Genomic DNA, 27,639 nt, shown 5'->3' with positions numbered 1-27,639 from the left:
CTCCCCTCCCCCGCTCGCGCCGTCCCTCGCTACCGGCACGTTCGGCCGCCGGGGGCCGCGGGCAGCGCCGCCCCGAGCAGGCCGGCAGTGGCGCCTCCTCGCCTCGCCTTCTCCGCTCGGCGACGCAGGGCCGCAGCCCCAGGGGCGTTGAGGCGTGAGCGGCACCGGGAAGGGGGGACCCCGGCGGGCTCGGGCAGGGGCACACGGGCCCGGGAGGAGGTGGAGGAGCAGCCGCGCTCCTTCCCACCTTCCCCCTCCCCGCCATGGCCGACAACGAGAAACTGGACAACCAGCGGCTGAAGAACTTCAAGAACAAAGGCCGCGACCTGGAGGTAACCGCCGCGGCGCCCGGCGGGAGGGGCCGGCCGGCCATGGCGGCGGGAGGGGGCCGCCGCCGCCGTGTGGCGTCTTTCCTAATCCGCCGGCGAGGGGCCCGCGGCGGGGCCGCGGCCTGCGCTGCCCGCCCCGCCGAGAGGCGGGAGCGCCGCTCCCCGCCGCCCAGCGAGGGAAGGGAGGAAGGAGAAGGAAGGGGAGGCCGCGCTGTGGGGCCGGGCGCGGCCGGGCCGTTGGGCGCCGCGCGGAGGCGGCAGCTCCGCGGCTGAGGGGGGCAGCGGCCGCCGCCTGCCCGGCCCCGGAGCGCTGCCCTAGAGGCTCCCGCCGCCGCCGCCTCCGCCGCGGGGGGGCCGGCTGACAGGGACGGCCGGGGGCGGCTCCGCCGCGGGGCAGGCCGGCACCGGCCTCGCGTGGAGGGCGCTGGGTTGGCGTGGGTCAGCGCCGGCACTCGCTGGATCGAGGTCTGGCCGCGGCGTTGTGCCGCCCCGACGGCGCTCGTACTGTCGGGTGGCTCTGCCTGAATTTCTTCCTGGCACTTAATAGTCGCTCTTTGCGCTGAGCAGCCCCTAAAAGCCTGAGTCAGGGATTAGGGCCCAGCTGGGTGTCCTGCTGTGTGCCTCTGAAAGATGCTCAAGTGAATACGTGAATTAATTACTGCCTGTGCTTTATAGTAAAGATTATTATTTAAAAAAAAAACACAACATTTTTTTTTTTAACAGAGTGAGTGTTACTATTTTACTGCTCGGTTAGTTGAGTGTGGAAACAGTTGTGGTGTGTAGTATAGAGCCTCTACACTCTTTGGTGGCTGGATTGCTACCTACATTATTTGAGCTCTGAAGATGCCTCCTCAGCATAGCAGAAGAGATAATTAATGTATGGTTTCCATAGTAAACATTCAAATTTAAAATTAGGTATCAATCATCGCCCATAAACACTTGGCCAGGAGTGCTGATTGGGGAAACCTATGTGTCGTAATATTGTCACTGTAGGGTTCTCATCAAGAAATGGGCTTTGGCATTCTCATTCCTGTTTTTCACTAGCCTCAATGTGTGTCCCTGTGATTAGCATAATATTCTAATCTTTCATATGAAGACAATTTTACAGTATTTCTTTTCAAAAGTAAAAGATGCATTGATGTTGCTGTCATTCGTTAAAACATCTGCTGAGTTTCCCATTTGGGTAATTCAGAAGTCAGTAACACCTCAATTTTTAACTTGCACAAGTATATTGGTAAATCGTTTATTATACACAAAGTTTAGCGATGCCCAAAATTTTGCAAGTGGGAATAATTACTGCAGTGATTGCTCTGTTTGCTAATAGGGTTGTTAGCTTTCTTGGTAACTACTTGCCTTAGATGTTCATTTGTTTTTGTATAAATTATCATCGAACAGACAACTGTACATGAAAGGCATCTTTAGGAAGGTGCACAGTGGAGCATGTGCTGTCATAGTAAAAAAGTGAAATTAATGGGAAAATACAGGTTGGAATTTGTCTGTGTTTTCTCACCTTTGGTGCCTGTGTACTGAGTGTTGAGGTAAGTCAGCTAAAGTAGGGAAGGTTCAAGATGAACACGTGCGAGTAAAAAGAACGTGTGTGTGGATCAGGAAGCAGGTGATCTTCAGTATTTTTTTAATTTTCTGATGCGCTTCTACACTGTGAAAAAAACACTGCTGGGCCATGTTACATTTTAGATACTGACATCTATCCAACAAATCCAGGAGCATATGCTTGGTACCTAAAATAACTCCCGTGGATGGCTGTTTTTCATACAATAGCTCAGGCTTACGGCTATCATTCTTGCCCATTAACTGCTTACACATCACATTTTTCACTCGTGTGAGAGGTGTTGGTAATGTCCCCTTACAGCCCAGTATCCTGTGGTAGCAGCAGTTGCTAGTGAGTGTTCAGTTAGTTCAGAGCACCTGTGTTCCTGTGCTGCTTTTAGCAGAAAGATCTCTATTTACTTCACATAGGAAGCCAACATTTGATCTTTATCTCCTTCCCTCCTCCTACCTCCTTCACTCCTCCCCCTTTTATCTCTGCTGCATTTAGCCATTGGTTTCTTCTACAAAACCATAATCTTTTTTTCTTTTCCATGACAGTTTACCTCCACTCGCTATCAGCAGACAAATAATAACTCACTTTGATTTTGGTGAATCCCAAATTAATAGATATTTCTAGAGGCTACAACTATGTTGCAAATTACAAACTTTTAAAAAATGGTACACATATGATTCCATGTTGCTCAAAATTGACATTTATGTTGCTAGCAGTTGCTGTCACATTGTACTTACCTTCCAGGTCTTACATCTTCACAGAAGGTTATTGTATTTCTTGCAAAAGACAGGGAATTTCCTGCGTTTTGTCTCCTAAAGTGCTAAGCGTGTGTTTAACTTCTTGGATACTTAGTGAGTTAAAGTTGGACTTTCATTTTCCAGTCCATATCAATGTGCTTCTAAAAATACAAGTTCTGGCCTTGAAAAAGGAAAAAAAAGACAAACCAAAACACATAAGTTTTACATAAGATGTTTGCAAAATTCCTTCATATGCTTAAGTATTGGGTAAACATACGTGCATGGACATGTTGTGTTGTAAACAATTGCTGCCATGTGTTTTAAGATGACAGATTGGTGGCGACACAGGGAATAGAGGGATTCATTGTGGCCAGAAATATAAAGTACCTGCTTATCCTTTTTTCTTATTTATAGTACTGCTCAGAGAAATACTGACTATAATAAACTTTTTAGTATTGGGAGAGTTTGTGGCGTGAGAGCAATAATTTGTAGCTAATCCTAAAGCAGTATCTCTATGTGGTGTTTAAGGTTTCTAGTCTAGTGTGTGCAGCATTCTGTTCGTGTCTTCCGAGAGTTCAGAACTGTGGGAGGGGGAATAATGAGTATTGTTACAGAGCTGCAGAAGTGGTCACGCTTTTTCTTTTAACATCCAAACCTAAAATTTTATTTTAAGTGTTTAACTGGACTCTTATACAAAATCATGCAAATACTTATCTACTAGGAAAGCTAGTTAAGGTAACTTTAATTTTGTGTCTTCAGTGAGGAAAAGGGTTTACTTAAGCTTTTTTCTTGAATAAGAAAGGATGAGCTGTTTTTTCTATTTATTGTGGATATGACTGTGATGATACCTAATTTTCTTTCCAACATTTATTCTTCATTTTAATACCACAGACCTTGGAATCAAATACTAGATTTTTACTATATTTGTATTAAGTGCAAATTGTTCATTGTGTCTGCAGTAGACATAGTTTTATGAACAGTTTGGTTTTTAGTAACTGCTGTTGAGTACTGCATGTTAGAGGTCTTGGGCATAGTCTTGCTTCTGGGAAGGTTTGAACAGAAGGTTTGGGGTGGGTTTTCTTTTTTGCTTCATTTTGTTTTACCAGCTGAGTCAACATTTCATTTTCTGTTGGTTATTGTTGCCTGCTGCAGAATTCAAATTTGACTGACATTTAGGTTTTTTGAAATGAGAGAAAAAATATTTAATGCATACCATATCTCTGGAAATATTGGAAGAAACTGATGAGTTTCTGCTGGCCTTCTCTTCCCTGACCTGCCTGTGTTGCTGGTGAGAGATTAAGAATTGCTTTAACAGTGCCAGTGCAGAAGTATCAAATAGGTATTTCTGCTCTGTAATTGAGAGACTCATGATGTGAAATGGTGATAATATTGTAATGCAGGGTACTTCAAAACTAATTTTGGAGCAGCCATTGAATCTAGATCTTTTAAGATCAGAAATGTCAAAATTTTCAGAGTTGCCAGTAGTGTTCAGTGGACTTGTAATACCAACAGTATATTTGAGAACACCAAGGAAGCTTGAGGGGATTGAAGGAAAGGTAAAGTTATGAGATATACTGGCTATCACAGGTAGTTAGAAGCTTTTCTACCTTTTCTGTATCCCACACAAAATAGTTTGGTTGGGATTCAGATATGGGGGAACTGGAGGAGACCAGGAATTTCACTCACCGAGTTAGTTAAAAATAGGTTCCTTTAAGCTGACTTGTAGTTCTGTGGTGAAGCTCATCCATTTTGTCATTTAAAAATCATACTGATGTATTTGTTTGTATAAGGCATTTTACTTGGCGTGCACAACTTCTCCAGGAAGAACCAGAATGACAACATGTGCAATGTCATATTGATTTTTGCTTATTTATTTATTTGTAACCGAGAGTCTCATTATAATTCTGAAGGGGGAATAGTTGCTGAGATGTGTTTTCTGGTGGTATCTTACAGAGATTGTGTTGGCTTTAAAATCCCATAGCACTTCTCTTGGTGATCTTGAGAGTAGACTTTATTGCTCCAGTCTGCAAACGAGCCAGAATTAGTATAGGAGGAAATAATGGATGGAGGAGGGCCTAAATCACTTGGTTAAACGGAGTGTGAAGAGGGGGAGTTTTTGCCAAATCCACATATGAAGTTGTGTGTGTATCTGAGGGGTTCTTTCCTTGCTTTGTAGTTCAGTGCCTTTTACACCTGTGAGGAATGAGACAAAGTTAGTCATTGCTGTGGTCGCTGCACTGGAGGTTCTGGGTTATAGACTAGTCTTCTGCTGTGGTCTGCAGAGTGGGTGCTTTCTGAGCAGCTCGTGTAGTGAGTAAGCAGGTTGTGCACAGGGCCATCGTAGGTAGCATTTAAAAAAAAATTTGAAGTGCCATACAGTTCACAGAAGGTTTTGGAGGTAAATAGCAGTCTGTTTCTGCACACACACTCCACTCCCCCCTTTTTTTTTGTTTGTATTTTGAATCCTAGACCAGACTAGTTCCAGTGTAGAGTAGCAACTTTCCAGGAAGGGAGGATGGCTCAGCAGCTCTGCTGGAAAGTAACTGTTGCCTTTGCAGTTCCCCAACAGAAACAACATGCCTTCGGAGTAGGTAAAGCTCTACCCTTATTTGCATGCTGTCAGACCTTCCTCTTGTAGATGCATAAGCAGAGCTACCTGAATGAAATTTGATCATTTCATTTTCAATATAGCAAATGAAGAACAGGATCCAATGACTGAAAGAGCCACATGAATTCATACTGAAGTGATGCATGTTTTTAAATTGGAACACGTTCCAAGGACCGTTCTGAATTCTGTTTCTAGAAACTTTTAAGTTGAGATTGGTTTCCTACTCACAGTTGTGTTAGTGCAAGCTGAGAACTGATTCAGATAAGTCAAATCTTCTCCAGAACAGAAGGCAGAATCTAGTTTTACAATGCCATCTGCCAAGAAACCATTGTATGTAGGTTTCTGCCCATTGAGCTGTTTTCCAAAAGACAACAGAAGTTGATCTTGAGTCTGTTTGTCATTTTAGTTTCTCCAAACTATTTAATTTCTAGTCTGGGGTGATGATGCTGTGAAGCTCTGTGACAGAGCTAGCTTCAGTTCTTATTTGTTGTGCTTTTTCTCTTCCTAGGAGGAAGAGCAGTGACAGATTGACCAGTAATAACTAGTTTGTCAACTAACTGCTGTTTACACAGAAAATTATTTTAGTGGAGCCCTATTTTTGTAAATTGTTCTTAAGAGTGACTTCATTGGTTGCTTGTCTTTCATGTGGAGGCTTTTGTGAGTCCAAGGTATGCAGGTCCTCTTCAGAAGCAGGCAGGAATTAAAACCAAGGGCCTGTCAGCTTTTGTCTGGAGGGAGAACATTCTTCTTGTTCCAGCAGAGTGTTGATGGTGTTTCAGGATATTTTTTTGAGCATGATCAACTGCATATATGATTTTTCAAGGCAAGAAACTTCTATATGACCTATCTGAGACTTTTTTCTTGGAGTATTTGTTTTGGTCCCCACTCATCTCTCCCCATATCTCTGACACATGCATGTATGTGTGCTTGTCCTGAAGGTATGTTGCCAGCTGACCTGGAGTACATTTCCTTTTGGGATCAGTAGTAATTGTAAATATTGCTTCTTATATCCTTTACAGTTTAATGTCCCTTTCTAGTTGGTGTTCCAGCAATTTGGTCTTCTACTCCTTGAAAACATACATTGGGTCTTGCTTTTGGTTAGCAACAGCTTTTCTGTGACCAGTAATGTCATTAGTGAACTCTGGGAAGAAGAATCCTTCTTGCAGTACAGCTTTCCTATAGGTATGCTTGTTTTGTTAGGTTGCAGTAATAGTTGTGAATTGGGAAGGCGTTAATTAGCAGTCTCATGAGATCATCAGGGGCTCGGTACAATTCTGCAGTTGTCTTATCAGATATTTTCCTCATTTTACTTTCTTCTTGAATATGCCAGGTTAGTAGGCTGTGGAGAAGCTACACTGAATGCTACGACACAGGCTAAGACCAAGAGCCTGTAGTAGATATGTCAGCTCTAAAGCTGCAGCACCTTTCTGAAGCCCCGGAGTGGTGGGTGGCATCCCGTAGTGTATCAGCTTCACAGATAAATGACTATTGAGTGTTTCTTGCCTTCAGCTCTGTTCTGCAGAGTTACCATTCATCATTCCAGTGGGGTGCATGTCTTTGGTGAATCCTAGGCTGTGCTCGCCTGGGCTCAGGTCACATACTGCTGACCTGCAGTTGTCAGCATCCTGCTGCAGACAGGGGACTTGGCTCCAATTTTGTGTCGATGTAGAAACTTGAGTTGGAGCTATTACAAAACATTAAAACTTCATTTATGTATTTATAAGACAGGTATTACATTAACTCAGAATACCTATTGGACTAGAACAGTGTTAATTAAGATTTATTATTAAAGTATGTTTTTTCTTCTTTAGAGATTGCACCTTTGAGATTCTCGCTATCATTTGAAGAGTTCTAAGAAATATTTGAAAAGCTTACCTAGCTGTGGAGAGTAAGTCCATAGCACTGGAATAAAATTCATCTGCATACTACTAGTGTTCAGTGTTAACTGTTGACCCCATGTAGCAGACACGACTTTTATAGGTGTAAAACTGAAAAAGCCATGAATCTGCGCTGCATTAGACTCAGCTATTAATTCTAATTTTGATTGACCAATTAAATTAACTTTATTTAAAGATGCACATAGTTCCTGGAAACTTGCTTTGGTGCTTTTTAGTGTGGGACAGTTTGTTGGCTTATTATGGCTCTTATCTAGTCGTTCCAGGTGCTGCAGCTGCATTAGGTATGCTTCTGTACTTTGCCTTTTATATAGTGGGAAGTTACAATTGTGTGGGTGTGTTGTGGGGTTTTTTTTCCCCTCTTCTGCCTGTTTTTCTCGTGATGAACTGCGTTTGGTCCTCAAGTGATGAAAAGTTCTACTGCCAAAGCAGTGGGGAACCATCCCTCCTTTTTCACTCGCCTCCTTTCCTGCCCTTTTCTTTCTCTTGTAACGCCTTCCTCGGAGAAGATAAACTGTCTTGCTCAGAGCTGGAAATTCGATTCTGATGAAATGTACATTCCTTTCGATAATTATGCTCCTTAAAGTCAAGCTTTTAATCCTTATCTTCAGAGCTGCTTCTTATTGCTGTTCAGAAGCTTAGCCCTTCCTTTTCCTTGTATTCCGTGTTAATGGGATCTCTTATGCTCTGGAATTTCAAGCTTTCTCTGGGCTTGTGAATGGTTAAGTCACAATAAAAATGCAATTTTTAACTCTGCTATTCTCATTCACTGTAAAGTTCGAAGTATAGAATAAAATCACTGTAGACTGATCTCTTTTTTTTTCTATTTTCACTTCACACTGTAGTAACACAAGCAGTAGTAAACCAATTTATGTATATTTACAACTGCCTTTTTTCTGAATATTCTCAATGGGAGCTGTAGAGAAAATGACAAAAAAACCTTGCTCTTAGTGCCAAGGGTTTTATGTGGTTTCCATTTATAAATAATATTTTTGTAACTCAGCTTTGCTTATTAGGTCACTTAATTTGAACTCGTTTATAAAGCTGTTCCACAAGGCACAAAGCTAGTACTATTTCACGTAGTAATAGAAATGTGCATATCAGAAATGTGTGAAATCTGTAAATTAACTTAAGAGATCTGGGAGAAACAAGTAGCATGTGGAGGTTTGGGCGAGTGAAAGCCCCTGTAGAACTTTCCCCCCTTTTATGTCTGGAAGGGTACACGTACGGTGCTGCACTTGGGTGAGAAGCCTGGCAGGCATCATTCAAAAAAGAGCCTGGTGGTGTCCAGATCTATTTATTCTGAAGAATTACGTTATTGAGATTCTTTTTGCTGTAGCAGTTGTACTTTGGTTAGGTGAAGGATCACCTGCATGGTCTGAACTTCAGCCTTTGTTTTGCAGTGTAGCAGTTACCTGTTGGTAATGGATTGTGCTACTTGCTGGCTTCTGGCTGGCCAGAGGGCTCCTGTAGGGTGTCCCAGGCAACCAAGTGTCTCTGCCTGGGGTAGGGTGTCCTGGGCAACCAAGTGTCTGTGCCTGGGGAGTCGCCTGGCTACGCTAAGGAAGGAAGAGATGCGAGTTCTTAATTAGGCGTGTAGGTAGGTAAGCAGTTGTGCTTGTCTCTGACTTTACAGTTTCAAGTTTACCAATATGCCTTTTTATAAAAGTGGCAGTTTTGGCTGTCTCTGGGTTTTTGGCCCATGCTCTTTGTGTGTATGTGAAAAAAAGCCTTGAATCAAGAAAATGTTATAAATGTTGGGCAAACTTGATGTGCTTTCTGTTAGTTTGCCATGGTGTTTATAACGCTTTTGGTGCTCTTTTATGCACAACTCCTTTTAGCCTTGCCCTTTGTTAAGAGACATTTGTTGTTTATTCCCTGATTCTTTATACCTTTCTTCATCATGAAGACCTAGGAGAGTGTTTTATTATGAAATAATACAGACAGAAATAATAGTTATCTCCATTCTTGTTGGATTTCTACTTTTATAATGAAAATTAAACCCTGTGTATGCAAGTACTGTTTAAAAATAGTTGTGCAAGAACTTTTTAAATTACTTGGTCTAGATTCAGAACATAATGTACTTTGATCTTGATTCTTTTCAGACCATGAGAAGACAAAGAAATGAAGTTGCTGTGGAGTTGAGAAAGGTGAGATGACCTAGCATTATTCTTGCTAAATGGGATTTGGCTATGTTGGTATTTCAGTAAAATTTAAGAGTTTTTGTTAAAGGCTTAAAAAAAATAAATACTGTTGTGTGTTCTTTCTGTAGTCCACCAAGAACACCATTGTTAAACTATCTAGTTGTTTTTACTAATTCTGTGGAGGTACTTTGGTTTAGAAGGAAGTTCTAAAGTTACCATACCTGGTACTAGAAGTTCCATATTTTTTGTTCAGAAAAATAGAATTTTAATTGTAATCTACTGAAGGGAATAATGCTTGCTTCTCCAGCTAGGTTTTTAGTTTTAAAAACGTACAAAAAGCTTGTGTTTTCTCCTTTGAAAATCAGATTTTGTGCTAATCTGTAGACAGAACGCTATTTTCTTTCCCAAAACAGTAGTTCAGCACACAAGTAAGAGGGGAAGAGTGTACGTGTGAAGATAACACTGTTTAGAATTGTTGGAAAACAAGCTCTTGAGAAAAGTAATCATAACTTGAATTGTTTTACTTCTGGGATGGACAGAAAACCAGCCTCTGGGAATTGCCTTGTCTTGTTATAAATAATGACAGGGAGGTTGTAATGTCAGTGTTGATGGATGTGTGCACGTGGAACTTCCAGCAAAAGTAGTTACTGCTGGAGATAAAGTTGGATGGAAGATTTTTTTTTTTTAGGAAGAAGGGATTTCCAAAATGTGCTTCTCTGTGCAGCCCTTTCCAACTTCTTGAGTGTTGGAAATTTTAACTGTATCAATGAAAGCATGTTCATGATGCTCGTTTGAAACAGAAGCTTCTGTTCCCTTCTTAACACCCCCCACGCCCACTAAAACAAAGTTTTAAAGGTATTAAATAATTTTTCTCTTTAAGAACAAGAGAGATGAACATCTTCTAAAGAGGAGAAATGTTCCCAATGAAGATATCTGTGAAGATTCTGATATAGATGGTGACTTTAGAGTGGTAAGAATTAACTTAACTCTCAAGCATGTCTTCTTTTTATGTACTTAAACATTCCTAACTTCTAACTGCTTTTGTCTCTGTTTTCTAGCAAAACACTTCTTTGGAGGCAATAGTACAGGTAAAACCAAATTTAATTGTTTGAACCTTCTTCGTATCATGGGGACAAATATGTGAAAAGTCTAAATTCTCTTTTATTTTAGAATGCTTCAAGTGACAACCAGGGTATACAGTTAAGTGCTGTGCAGGCTGCAAGGTAAGAACACACTTATCAAATATACAATTTTTATTCTTACTTTTATCATGCTCTTAAATTCAGAAGATGTGTTCTAGCTTAACGAGAAGCAGCAGTGGAAAGTTTATTTCTCATTATTGTGTTCTGTGAAGCCCTTCACATGTTTGTGACTAGGCTGGTGTATGAAGAGATGAATATATATAGTCTCTCTTCCCACTGCTAGTAAAAATTTGGTGCAGCACCCTGAGTTGTCCCTTCCAAGAAGCTTACTTCGATCTCCTCAATTCCTGCACTACAGAAAGGTGAAGCTAAAGGGATTAAAAATTGAAACAAATTTGTACACTTCTGTTCCTTGCAGTAGTACTTTGAGAATCCTTGCTCTCCGACATTGTATCCTTAGTAAAGAAGCAACAAGTTTCTGCCTTTCCTGTCAAAGCAGCTGAGATTTTTTTATCTCCCTTGTTGGGTGGAGGAGGAAGAAGCTACAGGAGGGTGTAACTGAATAACTGTGGTGATCTTTATTTTGCTGACTGGTAATAAGCTTCAAAAGTAGTCAGAGAAAACATGGCAACTGAAAGGGGCAACAAATGTAATGGCTTCAGTTTTTCAATAGTTCAGTAATTTCAGTTCTGGGGATTAGGATTTTTTCACTTAAAGTGGAGAAAACAAATCCTGCTTGGTCTTTGAGAGACACTGGGGAAAACCTCCCAGCCCAGAAGGCAGTGCAGCACTGGAACAGTTTGTCCAGGGAGGTTGTTGGATCTGTGTGCTTGGAGATTTCCAAAACTCAACTCCAGGAAGCTTTTACTGACCTGATCTAGGGTCAGCAATAATCCTCTTTGAGCAGAAGGTTGGACTAAACCTCCAGAGATCCTTTCCAGTCATGACTTCTCATTGTCTGATTCATCTGTTAAGTCTTGTATTTTCTCCTTTTCTTACACAGAAAGCTGCTTTCCAGTGATCGCAATCCACCAATTGACGATCTAATAAAATCAGGAATATTACCTATTTTAGTGCACTGTCTTGAAAGAGATGACAAGTGAGTATTTCTAAAACTCAAAATGTTTAATTCTTGCAAGAATTCTCAGTATTTAGCTAATATGCCTGCGGCATCTGATTTGAAATCATTACAATCATATTTTTTTTTCTTACTTTGCAGTCCTTCTTTACAGTTTGAAGCTGCATGGGCTTTGACAAACATTGCCTCTGGAACCTCTGAACAAACACAGGCTGTAGTTCAATCTAGTAAGTCTGACACGATTTGATCATTGATAAAGCACACGCTATAGCTTCCACAAAAATAAGATCTGAATGATACTGTAAAGAGCATCCATGCTCCTGTTTCTCTCATATCTATCATGTTCACCAATCCACTCGTTAGGGTTGATCCTTTCATGCGATAGCCAGGATGGTTGAAATTGAGTTGTCACACAGGCATGTCGCTGAAGGACCTGCCCATGAAGTCTCCTGCCATATGTTCTACCTCTTCTCTGGCAAGCAGCATCAGTTGAAGTGCACACCTGCTTTTGTTCTTCATTTGCTCAGATTTTAAATTCAGTTGGGTTTCCTAATGGTGAATAATCTCTTCTGGAAACTCACACTATTTTAGCAGAGTTGATATCTGCTGGTTTCCAGTTTTCAAACTTAAAGAGGAAAACAAAAAAAAAAAACAAGGAAAAAAAACCAACAACAAAAAAACCAAAACAACACACAAAACTTGAAACAAAAACAAACAAAAAATCCCCTAAAAAACTCCCACGGAGGGAGGGATTTCCTATCGTATTGTGAAGAGGGAGAAAAAGATGTGGACCAAGGATGCCTGACACCAAACTGTCTTCCAAAATCAAGTTGAAGAAAAAATGCTGTCCTTCATATTTTGAGGAATCTGAAGCATGGGAAGGAATTATTGTTGGACTTGGAATCTGAGCTGCCAAGCAAATCAAACTTTCTTCTGTGCTCTAAACATGTCCTAAGTCAAAGCAGTGGTGCTGTTGGTAAAGCAGAACTAAGTAGAAGTGTCTGCAGGCTCTTTGAATTGAGTGAATAAAACAGCAGAGCTTCTTGAGACCCATGGAAGAATCAAACATACAGTAAAACAAGTTTTTGCCTGAAATTTAAGGAAAAAACCCCACAAAACTTACATCACATGAGATACCAGTAGTTTTAATGCTTGGAATCGGTGTTGTGTTGCAGCGCATGCTGCTGATACCATTAAACATGCTGTGCTTCCAACAATGAAAAGACACAGAACTATGCTTGATCTTTGTGTGTGTTATCCCTCACCACAACCATCAGTCATATATTGACTTTTAGAACTATTTGGAACTTTTACTCAATGTAGTAAGTACAGCTTCTAAGATGTGTGGTGGTGGTTAAGTGTTGAAACGTCAGTGTTTGTTACGTGTATTCCATGAGTGACTCTTTCACTTCAGTGATCAAAGAAGATGGTTTCTTTTTCATTGTTAGTGCTAAGCAGTTGCAGGCTTCTCACAAACTGTATATTACTGGCTTTATATTTTGAAAAAATATTTATTCATAAGAAAGTTCTTAGCAGCTTCTCTGTTAAATGGCTGGGTGTGTTTCAGAAAATCTTTAGCTGGAAAAATAGGTTACTTTTCTACAGCAGATATGAAAGAATTTAAGGCAGGTGACTTCAGCTTAAAGGACTTTTTAAATTGAATGTATATTTTGAGATTGCATTGGTTGCAAGATCAGTTGCCCTTTTCTTTTACGAACTCTGTTAAGAGCCTGTTAACTTTATTGCTTGGATTTGACCATTGTAGTATGTATCTTTGCTAATACTTAACTTCCTTTTTCCCATCCTCCTCCTCTTTCCCAGTTACATTCTTAGTTTTCTTTTGGAAATCTAATATATAATCTGTCCTTCACCTCTGATCTAGAACACTTTTTATTTAAACCTAGCTTACCAATGGATTGAAGATGAGTCCAAATATAGTAATTGTTTATTTTAGTGATGATCTCTGATTTAGCTAGGTCTGCATGTGTGCACTGTATTAGCCAATTTAATAGCTATAGCATATGAAAGTATGGTTTATTTCTTGTAATGATTTATTTCAATGAAAAAGACGGTCTGTTGTCATCTTTCCAAAAGTACTTATTAATATACTTACTGGGGATGTTTTTATTTCTTGCATATAGGCATTGTAAAATACATTTATTCAGTAGGAACTAAGAAATCTGTTGAGAATTTTTTATTTCTCTAGCAAAAAATGTTTCACATTGAGAAAGAATATAACTAAAAATACCAGCCTCTCTTGGCATGTGTGATCTAAAGTAAATGAGTGTTTCTTACAGGCTAAACTTTGTCATTAGACAATCATGTAAGCAAGCATCTTAGTGCTGGGGATAAAACAATAAGGATCAATTATCTAAAGGTGGTGCATGTAGAATGTGTTTGAAACATGGGTTTAACTTTATTTCTAAATATTGGGAGCATTCTTCCGTCTGACCCCAATGTAGGGTAGAAAAGTTGTGGGGTTTTTGTGTTGTCTTTTGTATCCCTTTCTTACTGCTCAGTCAGTTGGCTTCTGTTCCTTGTTTGGTCACACAGCAGTAGCATTTGAAACAATCTCTTCTGCTGTGATCAGTTGGGTTACTCGGGTATGTTAGGTGATGGGTCTCAAATTGAGTCAAAACTTAGTGATATAAAAGGGAGACTTCACGTTGAGGAATGCATCTATATTAGCTTTCAGGAGACCAAGATGAGTAGATTTGTAGGAACAGCTGCTGTTGCTCTGCACGTACCTTCATAATGGTTATCAAAAGATAATGGATGCACAGTTTGGAAGTATTAGGGAAAAGTACACAGTGGCTTGGCACTGAGTAGCGCAGCAGGGGTTCTTTTGGTGCAATTTACCTTGCATGCTCTGCACACTCAGTCAGCCAGGCTTCCTCTTGGTAGAGCCACAGGTGAGGTTGTGCACTAAAGTGTTGCTGGAGCTCTGCACTGGCCGTGTATACAGAAGATCCCTCAGTATTTAGCTTTCTGCACATGCTAGGATCAGTAACTGGCACATACTTGCTACTAGTGTGTAATGGAGGGATATAAGGTACTGTAAATCAGTAAGACTGAAGCAAATTAAACTCCTGTCCTGCTCTCTTACAACGTTACCAGACAGTAATGTAGATGCCTGCCTACCTACTGACTCCTAAGTTGGCTTAAGGAGTCCTGACAAGCTTCAGTAAACTTGTGAGACTTGCAAACAAATTGTCAGGTTATTTTAAGAGTTGCTTTTATAATATTCTGAAGTGTGGGCTCTATAAGAAAGTGCAATAAAGGACGAATTGTTACACTCTTTTATTTCAGTATCATCTGGGAAGTTAGCAAAGTTTTGACTAATACTTAACCAGGAGAAAAATTTCTCATGCGGTACTGAAATGTTATTTAAGAGCTAATTATGTGAACTGTTTTGTCTTTTGAGATGTATTTATTAATAATTGCACGGGGGTTTGTTTGTGTCTTTCAGATGCTGTGCCACTTTTCCTGAGACTGCTGCATTCACCTCATCAAAATGTTTGTGAGCAAGCTGTGTGGGCTTTGGGAAACATCATAGGTTTGTGTTACTCCTGCCATTAAAAACTTCTAAGTTCCTTTTGATATTGAAGGAATAAAGTAGGTAGGATTTTGTGTTAGAACTTGGAGATGCTCAACTGTGAGACAAAAGGTAGCTGTTAAGATGTTTTAGTATTGATTATGAACTTTGTGAAGGGATCTTCAGGAATACATTGGGCTATCAGCTGTTCTCAGTGGTTTGGCATTGTCTACCACTCATTTTTCTTGCCCACCACCACCCCTAGCCTGTACATCTGCTATAAATCATGCAACACTTTACTGTTAAGAATTTGGCTGTTTTTAATGAGTGGTTCCAAATGAAGCACTTAGGCAGGCAGCCACAGGTCCCACTAAAGCTGTATATAAGTGTCTTTATGATAGATGTATCTATAGAGATGTATCTCTCTATATGCATCTTTCTCAGGCCTGTATTCTTGAACTTCGTGTGCATTTCAAATAACTGAAGTGTTAAGTATGCAGAAGTTAGACTTTTTGTGAATGACGTGGAATGATCTTTGTCTTCATAATTCTTTGATATCTTAAACAGGTGATGGACCCCAGTGTAGAGATTACGTTATTAGTCTTGGAGTAGTGAAACCACTGCTGTCCTTCATCAGCCCATCTATTCCCATAACTTTTTTAAGAAATGTTACTTGGGTCATGGTCAACTTGTGCCGTCACAAAGATCCTCCTCCACCGATGGAAACCATTCAGGAGGTGACTGAATTACTGTTCAGTTTAACTAAACTGAAGCTGAGTATCTGTCTGCCTTAAAAATAACCGTCAGATGCTTCTTTCCCTCCTTAGATCCTTCCAGCGCTCTGTGTTTTAATTCACCACACAGATGTAAATGTAAGTAGCACCACTTAGAGCCAGTTTTGTGTTCTGGTATGTTTTTTTAGCTGAAGTATAAAGCTTGTTATAATTAACTTTTTTTCTTTTTGAAAAAAAAAAACCTGTGATGTTCTCTTTCATTATGGCAAACTTATTTTGATATCTTTAACTGCTTATTTTTAAGTATTGGTTACAATTTTTGCCTGTTATTTCTCTGTATCTTTGCAAGTGCTTATTTGCATGTACTTTCCCTACACTTAAAAATAAAATACAGTTTCAGTTGTATTTCTGTGAACATTCATTTCCAGATAAATACAGGATTTTTTTGACTAACACTTAAGTTTGAGGTTGTAATGAAAATCGGTGTAAATGAAAGAAAAATTAGTGTCTGCATATGTAAAATGTTAGCTTTAAATGTAACTTCTGAGTTGTTCAACATTACATAATTTTAATAGTGGTGTAAATGAGTGACACTTTACTGAAATTATGAAATAGGTCAGCTTTTTGTCTAAATCTAAGTCAGAATTGTTTAAGATTCATTCTTTGCTTCCTAGTGAAGTTGTAGCTCAGTTGTCTTAAGTTAATGGCAACGGCGCTTTACCAAAATGTTTAAATATATTAACTACAGTTTTCATAGTAGCTGTTACCATTTAATTTATTGTATATAAGTAGGTGAAATTAAGCTTGTTTGAATTTCTTGAAATTCAAGTATTTGTGAATCAGTCAAGAGTTGTCAGCTGAGGCAATGCTCACTCAATTTTTTGGTAAGCTGTCACTTGAAACATTCAGATTTACTGGTATTTAAATTGGCTTTTCTGTGTGTGAATACACCTCTATGCACACAGAGGAGATTCGGTCTTAAGTGCTGCTGCACCAGATGCTAAAAAAATTCAAAGCTTTTCTTAAATGTTGTGGGGGAATGTCAAGGAAAAAAATAACTTGATGCCATGTGACAGACAGTTCATTGGTTTGAGAGTGCTGAATGCCCGTAGTTTAATATTTGTTAGGGCTTTGTCTTCCTTCTAGGGGTGAATCTTTTATATCTCACATTGTCCACTCATGAAAAGAGCAGATAGAACTGAATTGCTTTTATTGTATCCTTCAGAATTTAAGCTGTAGTTGGCAGTTTACCTGGGTTTTTTTTTTTTAATCTCTATGTATTCTTTGGAGCTAGAACAGGTTGAACAGCAGTGGTGTTTTAGACTTCTGTGGAGTGGAATGTATGAAGTTTGTAAAACAAAGCGGGTTTTTGCTGTATTGCATCAGTTCTGGCTTCACAATGAGAATTGTTTTGTATTTTAGTTTATATTTTATAAGACTTATGGTACTTCTGTACTAATACAAGTGTTTTTACTGTTAGATATTGGTAGATACAGTCTGGGCACTCTCATATCTAACGGATGCTGGCAATGAACAGATCCAGATGGTGATAGACTCCGGAATAGTCCCTCATTTGGTTCCTCTTCTCAGTCATCAAGAAGTTAAAGTGCAAGTAAGTGTGGATAACTTTAAGGAAGTGTTGCTCAAAATGTAATACCAGAGAAAGTAGCTGGTTTCTTTTTATAGTTTATGTTGAAGTTTAAAGAATACTTTTTCCTATATGGTATAGCATTTGCATAAAACCTTTTGCTCTTTTAACTGTTACTGTTTGAAAGTATGTGCTCAACTAGAAAACCCTTTGATTAAAAGAACTCTTTAAAGATAAGTGTTTTGTTTCAGACTGCTGCACTGAGAGCTGTGGGAAACATCGTCACTGGTACCGATGAACAGACACAGGTAGTTCTGAATTGTGAAGCTCTTTCGCATTTTCCAGCACTTCTGACACATCCCAAAGAAAAAATTAATAAGGTAAGTGACTGCAGAGATTGCCCCTGACTGATAAATTTTATATTTGTCTTAGCTGGTTTGGATTCCACATAACATAATGAGGTAGAGGTTTGAGTAATTGACTGTATACCAGCTTCTGGCAAGGGCAGGCAGGGTGCTGAAATTTTTCTTGAAGTTAACGTCCATAGCAAAATCTCTAAGGAGATGCAAACTTGTACTTGACAAGAATGTTGTTTCCTGATTCTTCTAATTGAATTTTCATGAAATTAAAGCTTTATTGTATAATTCTGGATGTTGACTTAGAGTTCTTGATATGTGAAATGTCACTTTAATTAAACTGACTCTCTTGGAAGTGATGAAATAGAGATAATTGGATGTCTCTTTGAATGGAGTGTGTGAGACAAATGGGATTTAAACCAAGTCAGACTGGGGCGAGGGTGGGGCGGCGGTGTGGGGAATGTGTGTGTGCATGCATGTGTAGAAAGGGCTTTGAATGGGGGCACTGATGGTGTGGTGCTGATTCCGGAGTGCATCTGAGGCATGTTGTTAAGTTCTGGGGTTCCACTTTACAACGTTGCCGATGATTAAAGCCCAAAACAAGCCCACCAGGACAAGCCAAGGCATCCTAAATCTCTAACAGGTTCATTAATGAAAGTGATCCTGTGATCTGATCTGAGAGACTCAGTTGAATGAAATGTGAGAAATTCCAAATCTCACATTGAGAGAAATATTCATCTAAAAAGTTGGCATGCCAGATAAGTTGAGAGGAGAAGGGAATTGAGGAGTGATGGAGGATTTCTAGGAAGGGAGAAATTTCTCAACTGTAAGATTAAAAACAGTTGATATTCTGAATATACTTAAAATTTTATGTGAAACTCTGTGTGTTATTTCTTGACTGAAGTATAGATTCCCACTTAAAGGGTGGTGGGGGATTCTTGACCCTTGTTTAACATAAAAATCCAGGTACAGTCTGATTTAGTTCAAAATTTCAACTGTTCAGGACTGGGAAGGCCTATTGGGGAAAAGAAGTCTTCTTACACACTTTTCTAGACATCTGCTGTTATTGCTGGAAGGAGAGAGTCCTGGGCTTAGGGACAGAATGATCATAGAGGGTCATATAAATTTACAGTATTCTTGAAAAGCAAGCATTTAAGTAATAGGTGTTGCATTTTCTTGATGATTGACACTAAGAGGAGAAACATTATGAAGTTATGAAGCAGGTAAAGAACATTCTGCCTTCTACCACTGTCATGTCTGGAAGACATGATGCATTTTGGAGCTCATCTGACTGTCAGCTGAAAAGTGTTCTAGCATTTATTCTCAGTAATGGAATCAATTGAGTGCTCATTTGTAGTCTTGTGACTTTTTTTGTCTCCAAATAATTTTTCCTTTTAATCTATGGATTTGGAGTGTTTGCTTGTAACTTGGTAACAATGAAAGACTGAAGAGTCTCACGGAATCTCCTAAGGCAGACTGCCTGCTTTGCTACCTGTATGTCTAGTCTGCTTCCTAGGGATTCAGCTATGTGCAATCAAACTGATACAATACTTGATTGTATTTTAAGATTGACTAGTATATGAATTGCAGATCTAAAAATGTACATGTATAAAATCTATCTGGATTGATAATTTCTCCCATCCTTTTATTTTGCAGGAAGCAGTGTGGTTCCTGTCTAACATCACTGCAGGAAATCAGCAGCAAGTTCAGGCAGTAATAGATGCAAACCTTGTTCCAATGATAATACATCTTCTAGATAAGGTTAGATAACGAGAAGGATTTAACAGTTTGTTTCCTTAATTGGAGAAAGTGTCATTGAATTCCTTGCTTTATGTTTTACATCATACTGGAAACGTGGGGGCAGGGCTAAACTATACCCTTGAGCATTTTTCACATGTTGCAAGATCCAATACAGTACTGTTGATATTCTTTTGTGAAGTGCTGAGATGATGATTGTGAAGTGTATTGGGGAAAGGAAGCAGATCAGGGGAAGCTCCTTCTCAGGTCCTTCTAAATCTCATTTAGATGATTTTTCTCACTTTACAAACAATGGGGGTAGAACTCTTTACTCTCATAGGTGGTGTGAAGAGGTCTGGATGGGAACAGCGTTGAGTTGGTTCCCAGCTTTTTGCTAAAGCTTCAGGACTTCATCCTTTTTCCCCCACGCTATCTGGAAACATAAGGAAGTGCTCAACAGTGGCATTTATTAACCTGTTGGTGTTACTGCGTTCATCTAGTCTGACAGTATTCCAAGTAATGAACTGTGACACTAGATTAGGGACTGGGGTTGTCCCATCTGTTTCTTTTTTTTTTTAAACAAGTAAAACTGCATCAACAAAAAATAGGTGGCCATAGAAAATAATTGTAGCTTTTATGTGCTCAGAGTTTTGCCCATAGAAGAGCAACACTGTATGGATGTATACTACTTTCAGTAACAGATGAAGCTTGTTGAGATGAATGCTTTTGTTAGCTTTTTTTATTAAAGTCAAGTAGTTGCTCGCAGACACTTCTGAATGCTTTTCTCATGCTTTTTCACAAAGTCTCTCATTGTTTGTTGACTACTAGAGGTTGAATGCTAATGGGTCATCATTTGGGACTTCAAATTCCTGTATTCCTTTTCAGTTGTTGGGCACTAGTGTCTTTTAAAACATCGGTTTCCAAACCACGTTGTGCTCCCAAGGATCTGCCTTCTGAGAAAGACGGGTAGCTAAAAGCATGTGTTTAAATGGCAACAGTACAACATTTTTATCTTGCAAACATTTCCTACTTTTTGCTTTATTCATTACTTGATTTTTCTTCCCTGAAATGTGGGAGGAAGCCAGAAATACCAACCTTACGATGTGTTCAGCCATGACAAAGATGCAATATCTTGCTTCAGTGTAGAGGCTGGGGTTGAGGCTAAAGAAATACTTGTCTTTTCCCCTAAGTAACATATATCTGTTCACAAATAGTTCTGTTAACTGCCAGTTTGTTGATCACTGAGAAAACAGTTGGATATCTTTCTCTTTAAATTTAGTAAGCAGACTTGAGTTGACTAACTTCAGAGGCAGACACAGTTCAGTATGTACAGTGGTTTATCAAAACTGACACTTACTGCTTATCTCTCCCAGTAATGCATGACAGCTGTTGATAAGGAATGCGACCCAGTGGAGTACTACAGTTTTTATTTACTTTGCAAACAAATTTCCCTTCCTCTGGAAGATCGATTTAAAAACATGGTTGCAGGGAACACTCTGAGTAGACCCAAACATCTACAGGATTTGTTAGTTACTGTCCCTACTTACTGAAAACTGATAAACACATACAACTTTTGCTAGAATACTATGTGACGTAAAAACTGGAATAATTATTTCTATTTACCGTTGTATTTTTAGGGTGACTTTGGTACTCAGAAAGAAGCTGCTTGGGCAATAAGCAACTTAACGATCAGTGGAAGAAAAGACCAAGTGAGTCAAACCTTGAGGTCCATTATCTTTCTCTGGTGCATTTGAGAGGGCACATCAGCTGATGGGTTTAGACTACTTCTGTGCAGGGATTATGAATGTCTGGATTTCTTCTCTGTTTCTCTTCCCTTTTCCACAAGGGATTTAAGAGTGAACTTCGGTGGTTGTTTCTGGAATGACCTGAGATTAACTAGGATGACTAGGATGGACTAGTAGCTATGTCTGACTGCATTCAGGCTCTGATGAGATTCTTGGTCACTTGACATCTCTATCTTTCTACTTTTTTTCCCCCTGTAGATAAGTGATAATTATAATGATAGTAGCCTTTGAGTAGAAATACACTAGTTTCTTGTAAGCCCAGAATATTACATTTGTGGCAGGTTTGGAGTGGTGGGGTCATTCTTCAAAGACAAGGTTGAAACTCCTTGTCTAATACTGAAAAATTCACAGTATCTGCTATTTGTGTGTTCTAGACATGAAATGTATTTGTAATATAATTCATAAGTGTTACCACCTTCTGCTCTAAACCAAGAATTTCTGAAAGTGACTTCCACAGAATACTCCTACCTTGTTGGGTGACTTGGAGTACTTTGACTTCATTAAATGTGTTCTTGTGGTGCATTGTTTGCTTCTGTCACGCTCCTGATTTAACTATTTGCTTTTTTCCCCTCAGGTGGCATACTTAATTCAACAAAATGTAATTCCTCCCTTTTGCAATTTGCTGACAGTAAAAGATGCGCAAGTTGTACAAGTGGTTCTGGATGGACTAAGTAATATATTAAAAATGGCTGAAGATGAAGCAGAAACCATAGCCAATCTTATAGAAGAGTGTGGAGGTATGAAGCTTAGTATTTTGGTACTGTTTTTTCAGAAATTGATGGTTTGGCTTCCTACCACGTGTATATGCAGTTGGCTTTATTGTGTGTTGGCACAGATGTTTTAAACCTTTTTTAAAAGTGACCTTTTCATGCCTGTCAGGTGGTTAAGTTCATGATCAAGTAAAATGTGGAGGAGCTGGATAATGGCAATTAAGTTTGTTAGGTGCCAATTTTCTAACAGTCTGGTGTACTTGTCAGGTTAGTTTCTGTTAATGTAGGGATGATGTGCTTACCTCAGTCATGCACAGGAGTGTTTGGAGGGGGGAAAATTCTACATACAACGGCTGTAGAAATGTGATCGCTTTGATTTCCTGATGGCTTTCAGACTGTCTATATTAACTGCTATTTAAGTTGACTGAAACTCTTCAAGGATGAAAAAACAGTGACGTTAAATTAGGGCACAGGTAAAAAACTGTGTGGGATTTCATTAACATGAAGAGTCTTTTAAAATACAAAATCTTGAGGAAGGGAGGAGAGCTTAATAGATTGGTGATGGCAGGGGTGGGGAGAGAAAAGAGATGTTGATGCCTAAAGCTCTGCTTGTCAGAACTTCAAAAATACTTATATGTATGCTCTCCTCGTGTCTGCCAATAACTGATACTGTACTGGAGCTACCTGCTATATAATCAAGCTGCAGGTCAGTAACTGATAGCACGTGTGCCACCAACAGTGTGTGGATTTGGAATGCCACAGCTTGGGGCTGCTGGACCAGGTGCTGAAAAGATGTTTTTGTGAAAAGGGAGTATATCCTAGTGCTTGGCCCTTGCCATATTTCCAGAGATTAGCTTAACCACTTACAGGGAGAAGAGAAGGGAAGGGAACTACTATCATTGCTAGAATTGACCTTTTATACTTTTTTTTTTTTTGGTCATGGTATTTATTCCTCAATCTCTAATATATTTCCTCAAATCTCTTAAGAAGCATTTATGCTTTAAGCCTGTCAAATGAGTTTAACAGCATCTTAGTCACCGTGTTCCTAGATTTGTTTTTAATTATTTGTGTGATGAGGCCTTAAGGAAAGGGAGGTGGTTTTGCCTGAATTTAGTATTTTAACTCTGTTACATTTCTTGTGTATTTATTGTAGGTCTGGAGAAAATTGAACAGCTACAAAATCATGAAAATGAAGACATCTACAAACTGGCTTATGAGATCATTGACCAGTTCTTCTCTTCAGATGATGTAAGTGTGTAATAGCTCTGCAATCTGCTTTTGTAATTGTTGGTTTATATTTATAAATCTGGTTCAAGACAAAGGCAACAACTCTAAAACCTGCTCTGTGACATTTGTTTGGTTTTTCAGTGAAGAATGAGCCCTTATTTGAACCTGATGCACATCTTACCATTCGTCATGATGAAGTATCTAAAGATCCGATGCCTAACTTAAGCCTAATCTCTAGGGATTAAAATATTAGGCTTCTTTTAACTGCCAGCTTCTAAGCTTGACATTTCACATTTGATAAGTTCCCTGCTGACTTGAGCACTGAATCTGAGATTCTGCTTCTTAAGAAGCAAACTGTTTTGAATATTTTAGTAATTTCAGAGGTAGGATGTGCTGATCATGAATGTTGTTTTCATTTTAAACATGTAACATAAAGAAGGTTTTAGATTTGTATGCACTTCATATGCAATTAACTTTTATGATTTAAAGGAAATGCAATCATGTTAGTCTGTGGTCATGAAGTGAGGGGTTTTTCTACTTGGCTGAAGAACTTTTGGGAGCAGATTACTGCAAAAATGGTAGAGCTCAGTTGCATTCATGCCCTACTGTCCGTGTTGAAGTTTATTTTGTGCTAGAGCTTCCCTTTTATATGAACAATAAGATGCAAGTTGTGTTTAGCAACTCAAATTTTGCATATACAGCAGGACTTGGAATTTAATCCAGTGTCAGTTTGGTAACCTGTATACTACCTATTTAAATTGAAGCTGCCTTTTTGGCTTAATCCTTACTTCAGTTAATGGTATTGGCCTTCTATTAAGGACTGTGACAGTTTGTGAGCTGGCCATAAGGATGATGCATGACTGACAGAATGCTTTGCAGGAATGAAAACTGCATTACCAAGAGAGACTATTTGGTGCCATGTAGCCTACCTACTAAACACAAGCTGAAACATTTTGGCCTGAATTACTTCATCATTATAGTGCTCTTACTAAATTGGGGGAGAAGAATGGCAAGACTTGATGCAAGGAAGTGGATTAGGTGAAGAGAGAAATGCTCTTTAGGATTGTCTGGCTCCTTTTTAGTGAGGCTTTTGTCTTTCTATTCCTACTCATGATGTTCTCGTTCTGTTACAGATTGATGAAGACCCTAGCCTTGTTCCAGAAGCAATCCAAGGCGGAACATTTGGTTTCAATTCATCAGCCAATGTACCAGCAGAAGGGTTCCAGTTTTAGAGGGATATTGGAAGTTAGGTACAATGCAGCACTGAATAAAAAAAAGGTTTGATCCATCAATCTTGGCTCATGGGATCCGCTGCTGCATTAAATCGGGAAAGAAAACGTGAAGATTTCATTTGGAATCACAGAAAAGCCCAAATGAAGTCAAGATGGCGAGTGGGTGCGAGTGAGAATGAGTGGCAAAATGTAATGAAAAACTTCACACTGAATGCTTATTTAGATTGTTCAAAGAAAAAGGGCTACAGGTCAAAGATCTTCAGTGCCTGAGAAGGAACAATGACTTACTAGAGCAATTGGGGGGGAAATGCAGTACTATCATCATCAAGCCTTGTAAGCATAAGAGAATAGGATGCCCATATAAGTCCAAGGAGAATGAGCCCAGGCCTTGCTATGAAGCACCGTGTGAATGGACAACACTGAATGAATGTCTGGACTCGATGCTGTGGAGCCAGGCTCATGTTCCAAATCCAGGGCTCTTCGGTCCCGAAGCAGGCTCCTAGTCCTGGAGTGGCGTGTGTACGAGAGTATGGTTGTGATGCTGTATGTGAACGCATGCAAGCTTGATTCGCCTTCAGGGGGCTGATAATAAACCTAGTAAATCATCAAAATGAGTTCATAAGTGTTAACTTACACTGGACACAAAAACAAAGACCGGTTTAGCAGCAGACTCTGGTTTACTCCTGCAGCCTGTGTTTCTTTTTTGTTTTTGTTTTTTTTCCCCTCTTATTTTTCTTTTAGTTACTTTTAATTTCTTTCCTGTATGGCTTATTAGTTGTTTGTAAAGTCAGAATTTCAGGAAGGCTTCCCTGTGCATTTGCACCAGATGAATGTTTGATGTTATGAAAAGCTTTCCATATCATCAAAACTAATTTGTAGATTTTTGCATGAAAAAAATCATACATTTCCCTTCAACTAGACTGTGTTGCAGTACACAAGTTGCCATAATAGTAGAAAGCAGTAAAATGTGGTAATAAATTCTCATCCTTTTCATTTTCAAAGATAACATGAAGACCTTTGCATGTGGTAATCTACAGCATAGTTCATTTTTAGATTTTGTTGAGTCCTGTAACCAAATGTTTCCGTTGTGGTAGAATACCGTGCTGTGTTTCAATGTTACTTGTTTTCAAACTTTGTTTTCTATGAAAATGATATGGAAACTTCTAAAAATGAAATTTGGTGCATATGTACTGCCGAATAAAGACCGAAAAAGAGGTGTGAATAGATGTACAAATCAAGTCATGGTTTGAACACCTTTAATATGCCTAATCCGATTGTTTTAGACTCTTTTTATCTTAGATGTAGGCAGCCATGAACAATCTATTTTGAGCCACTTTAGAGAGAAAACTTTGTATTTTTAAAACTTGCACAAAAAGGATGCAAGTGTTTTTATAATTGGAGTAATGCCTCAGTTTTGAGGTTCTGCACACTAAATTAAAGGTGACGTTACAAATTTGTACAAAATGAACTCTTTATAAGGTGGCTCATTGTAGGAAATGCTGTGCCTTCCCCTTTGAGCACAAGTGTTGCATGAACAACAGTTTGCTATAATAAAACATACCAGATTAGCCACCATTAGCATCTATATCTACCTTGTGTTTTAAAAATCGACTGGTAATTCTGAAACACTGTAGAATGGATAAAGATTATTTTGTGATCATAACTCTTTGTTGGACTAGAGTATTTTTGCAGCATTCCTTGTCATCAGAAACATGGTTAAAGTTTAAAACTAGAAGCAGCGGAAACTAGCTTGTGAAATTTATCCGAGTAGAGTGCAGGCTAGGCTGTCTTGGGGAAATAAACATTAAACTTGCAACAGTGTTGTACTCGCTGTGTCTTTGTATGTGCTCTCTGGTTTCATCAAAAGGTGCAGAATGTTGTTTGAAGAAAGTTACATTGACACTTTGAATCATCTTTTTAATCTGCCAAATGCCGGCGTGTTGTGTGATACGTAGGCTTGAGGTAAACAACTATTTTGATATAAATATTAAGAAATCGCTAATTTACCTAATTACATAGTACGTACTCACTAAATAAATCAGGATTGTTTCCAGGTAAAATGTAGGGAACCTTTAGAGGAGGTAACAAGCTTGAACTGGTGGTTTTAAGGCAGTTGCAATGCCATAAGTAAAGTTACACTTATTACTAACTTCACACTAAAATAACCTCGAGAAGGATGTACTGTAGAATATTGCTTTATTGTTAGAATCATATTGTTTGGGGTAAGAGGAGAACAGATGTTTGTAGCAACTTTTATGTTTGAAAACAAAAAGCCAAAACTACAGCGAGGTCTTCATTTAGTGCCGGTAAATGCCTCTTTTTGGCACTTCACTGCTGTAATATACTTGGAGAATTCCCTTGAGCTGGTGCTGGGCTAGCTGCAGCCTGTGCTTTCTTACACTGTCAGTGGGGGTATTCTGTTATTTTTGTTTTTTTGGTGTTTAAGTGGAAAATTCTCTTCACCTGCTTCACAGCAGATCCTGTCACTTTGCTGTTAGCTTACCAAAATGTGGAAAGCTTCAACATTTCAGGCTCCACAGGGCAGCAGTGCTCGGAGTGCTTCAGGAGCAAAACTGAAGCCAGTTTGCCCAATGCCATTTTCCCCAAAAGTTGCAGTTTGAGGTAATGTAATTAATTACGTTGTTGGGGAAAGGGAAGATGTTTGGGAGGCTTGGGATACAAGCAAGAAATAACTTAAAGACTGACTTTAGGAGTACTAGTCAGGTTATTAAGACTTCAGAAAGTAAGAAGGCAGAGTTACTTATGGGTGCAACCTTGCATTGCTGCAAAATTTACATTGTAACTGTGCAAATGGTAACACTTTGGTCACGGTTCTTCAATTGTAATAAAAATAACCAAAGGTGCAGAGGTGAGGTGGGATGTTAATCTGCTCTTTCAGGATTTTGAAATAGAAAATTAACTTTTCAGCTGAATTTAGGGTAGCAGATATCTAGAGAAAGTCCTTTAAAATATTAAAAGGACAAAAGTCAATCCATAGTATAATCTAGTCCATGTGGGATATTTATTCCAAGGAGCAGCGTTGTTGGACCAAATTGGAATTTTAGGATCTTAGGTTTGGACTAGCTGATTTAGCTAGGAGTAGTTCTGTGGAGGGATAGCTTGAGAGAAGTTGACCCTGTTTCTTTCTCTCCCACTACTGGAAGTGGAGTAGCCCCTGATTGTGTCAGGCCTTTCAGCGTAGGAGAGCCGTTTGCTGGATG

General features: G+C 39.3%; 1 protein-coding gene and 1 non-coding gene across 2 annotated transcripts; both read left to right on the top strand.

Annotated features, from left to right (window-relative positions):
• On the top strand, nucleotides 1–26,234 carry KPNA4 (karyopherin subunit alpha 4). The gene is made up of 17 exons (XM_068407152.1): nucleotides 1–332; nucleotides 9,236–9,280; nucleotides 10,155–10,244; nucleotides 10,333–10,362; nucleotides 10,445–10,497; nucleotides 11,420–11,515; nucleotides 11,636–11,721; nucleotides 14,964–15,050; nucleotides 15,597–15,766; nucleotides 15,857–15,901; nucleotides 17,244–17,375; nucleotides 17,603–17,731; nucleotides 19,364–19,468; nucleotides 21,082–21,153; nucleotides 21,824–21,986; nucleotides 23,113–23,207; nucleotides 24,320–26,234. The coding sequence occupies exons 1-17, from the start codon at nucleotides 264–266 to the stop codon at nucleotides 24,416–24,418; spliced, it is 1,566 nt and encodes a 521-aa protein (XP_068263253.1). The 5' UTR covers nucleotides 1–263; the 3' UTR covers nucleotides 24,419–26,234.
• On the top strand, nucleotides 18,058–18,386 carry LOC137666907 (small Cajal body-specific RNA 7). The gene has a single exon (XR_011048723.1). It is a non-coding gene; the product is annotated as a small Cajal body-specific RNA 7 (non-coding RNA).
• Nucleotides 26,235–27,639: the final 1,405 nt, after the last annotated feature.

Source organism: Nyctibius grandis, chromosome 8 (genome assembly GCF_013368605.1).
Source record: "Nyctibius grandis isolate bNycGra1 chromosome 8, bNycGra1.pri, whole genome shotgun sequence".
Taxonomy (NCBI): Eukaryota; Metazoa; Chordata; class Aves; order Nyctibiiformes; family Nyctibiidae; genus Nyctibius; species Nyctibius grandis.
Note: the sequence above shows the minus strand (reverse complement) of the source record. Positions and strands in the feature narration are given on the sequence as shown.

Excerpts from the sequence above, each read along its gene's own strand:
- KPNA4 (XM_068407152.1), top strand. The coding sequence starts at position 264 with ATGGCCGACAACGAGAAACTGGACAACCAGCGGCTGAAGAACTTCAAG. Across the intron at positions 11,516-11,635 it reads TGTCTTGAAAGAGATGACAA|TCCTTCTTTACAGTTTGAAG; the intron begins GTGAGTATTTCT and ends CTTACTTTGCAG. Across the intron at positions 15,051-15,596 it reads GGCTTTGGGAAACATCATAG|GTGATGGACCCCAGTGTAGA; the intron begins GTTTGTGTTACT and ends TATCTTAAACAG.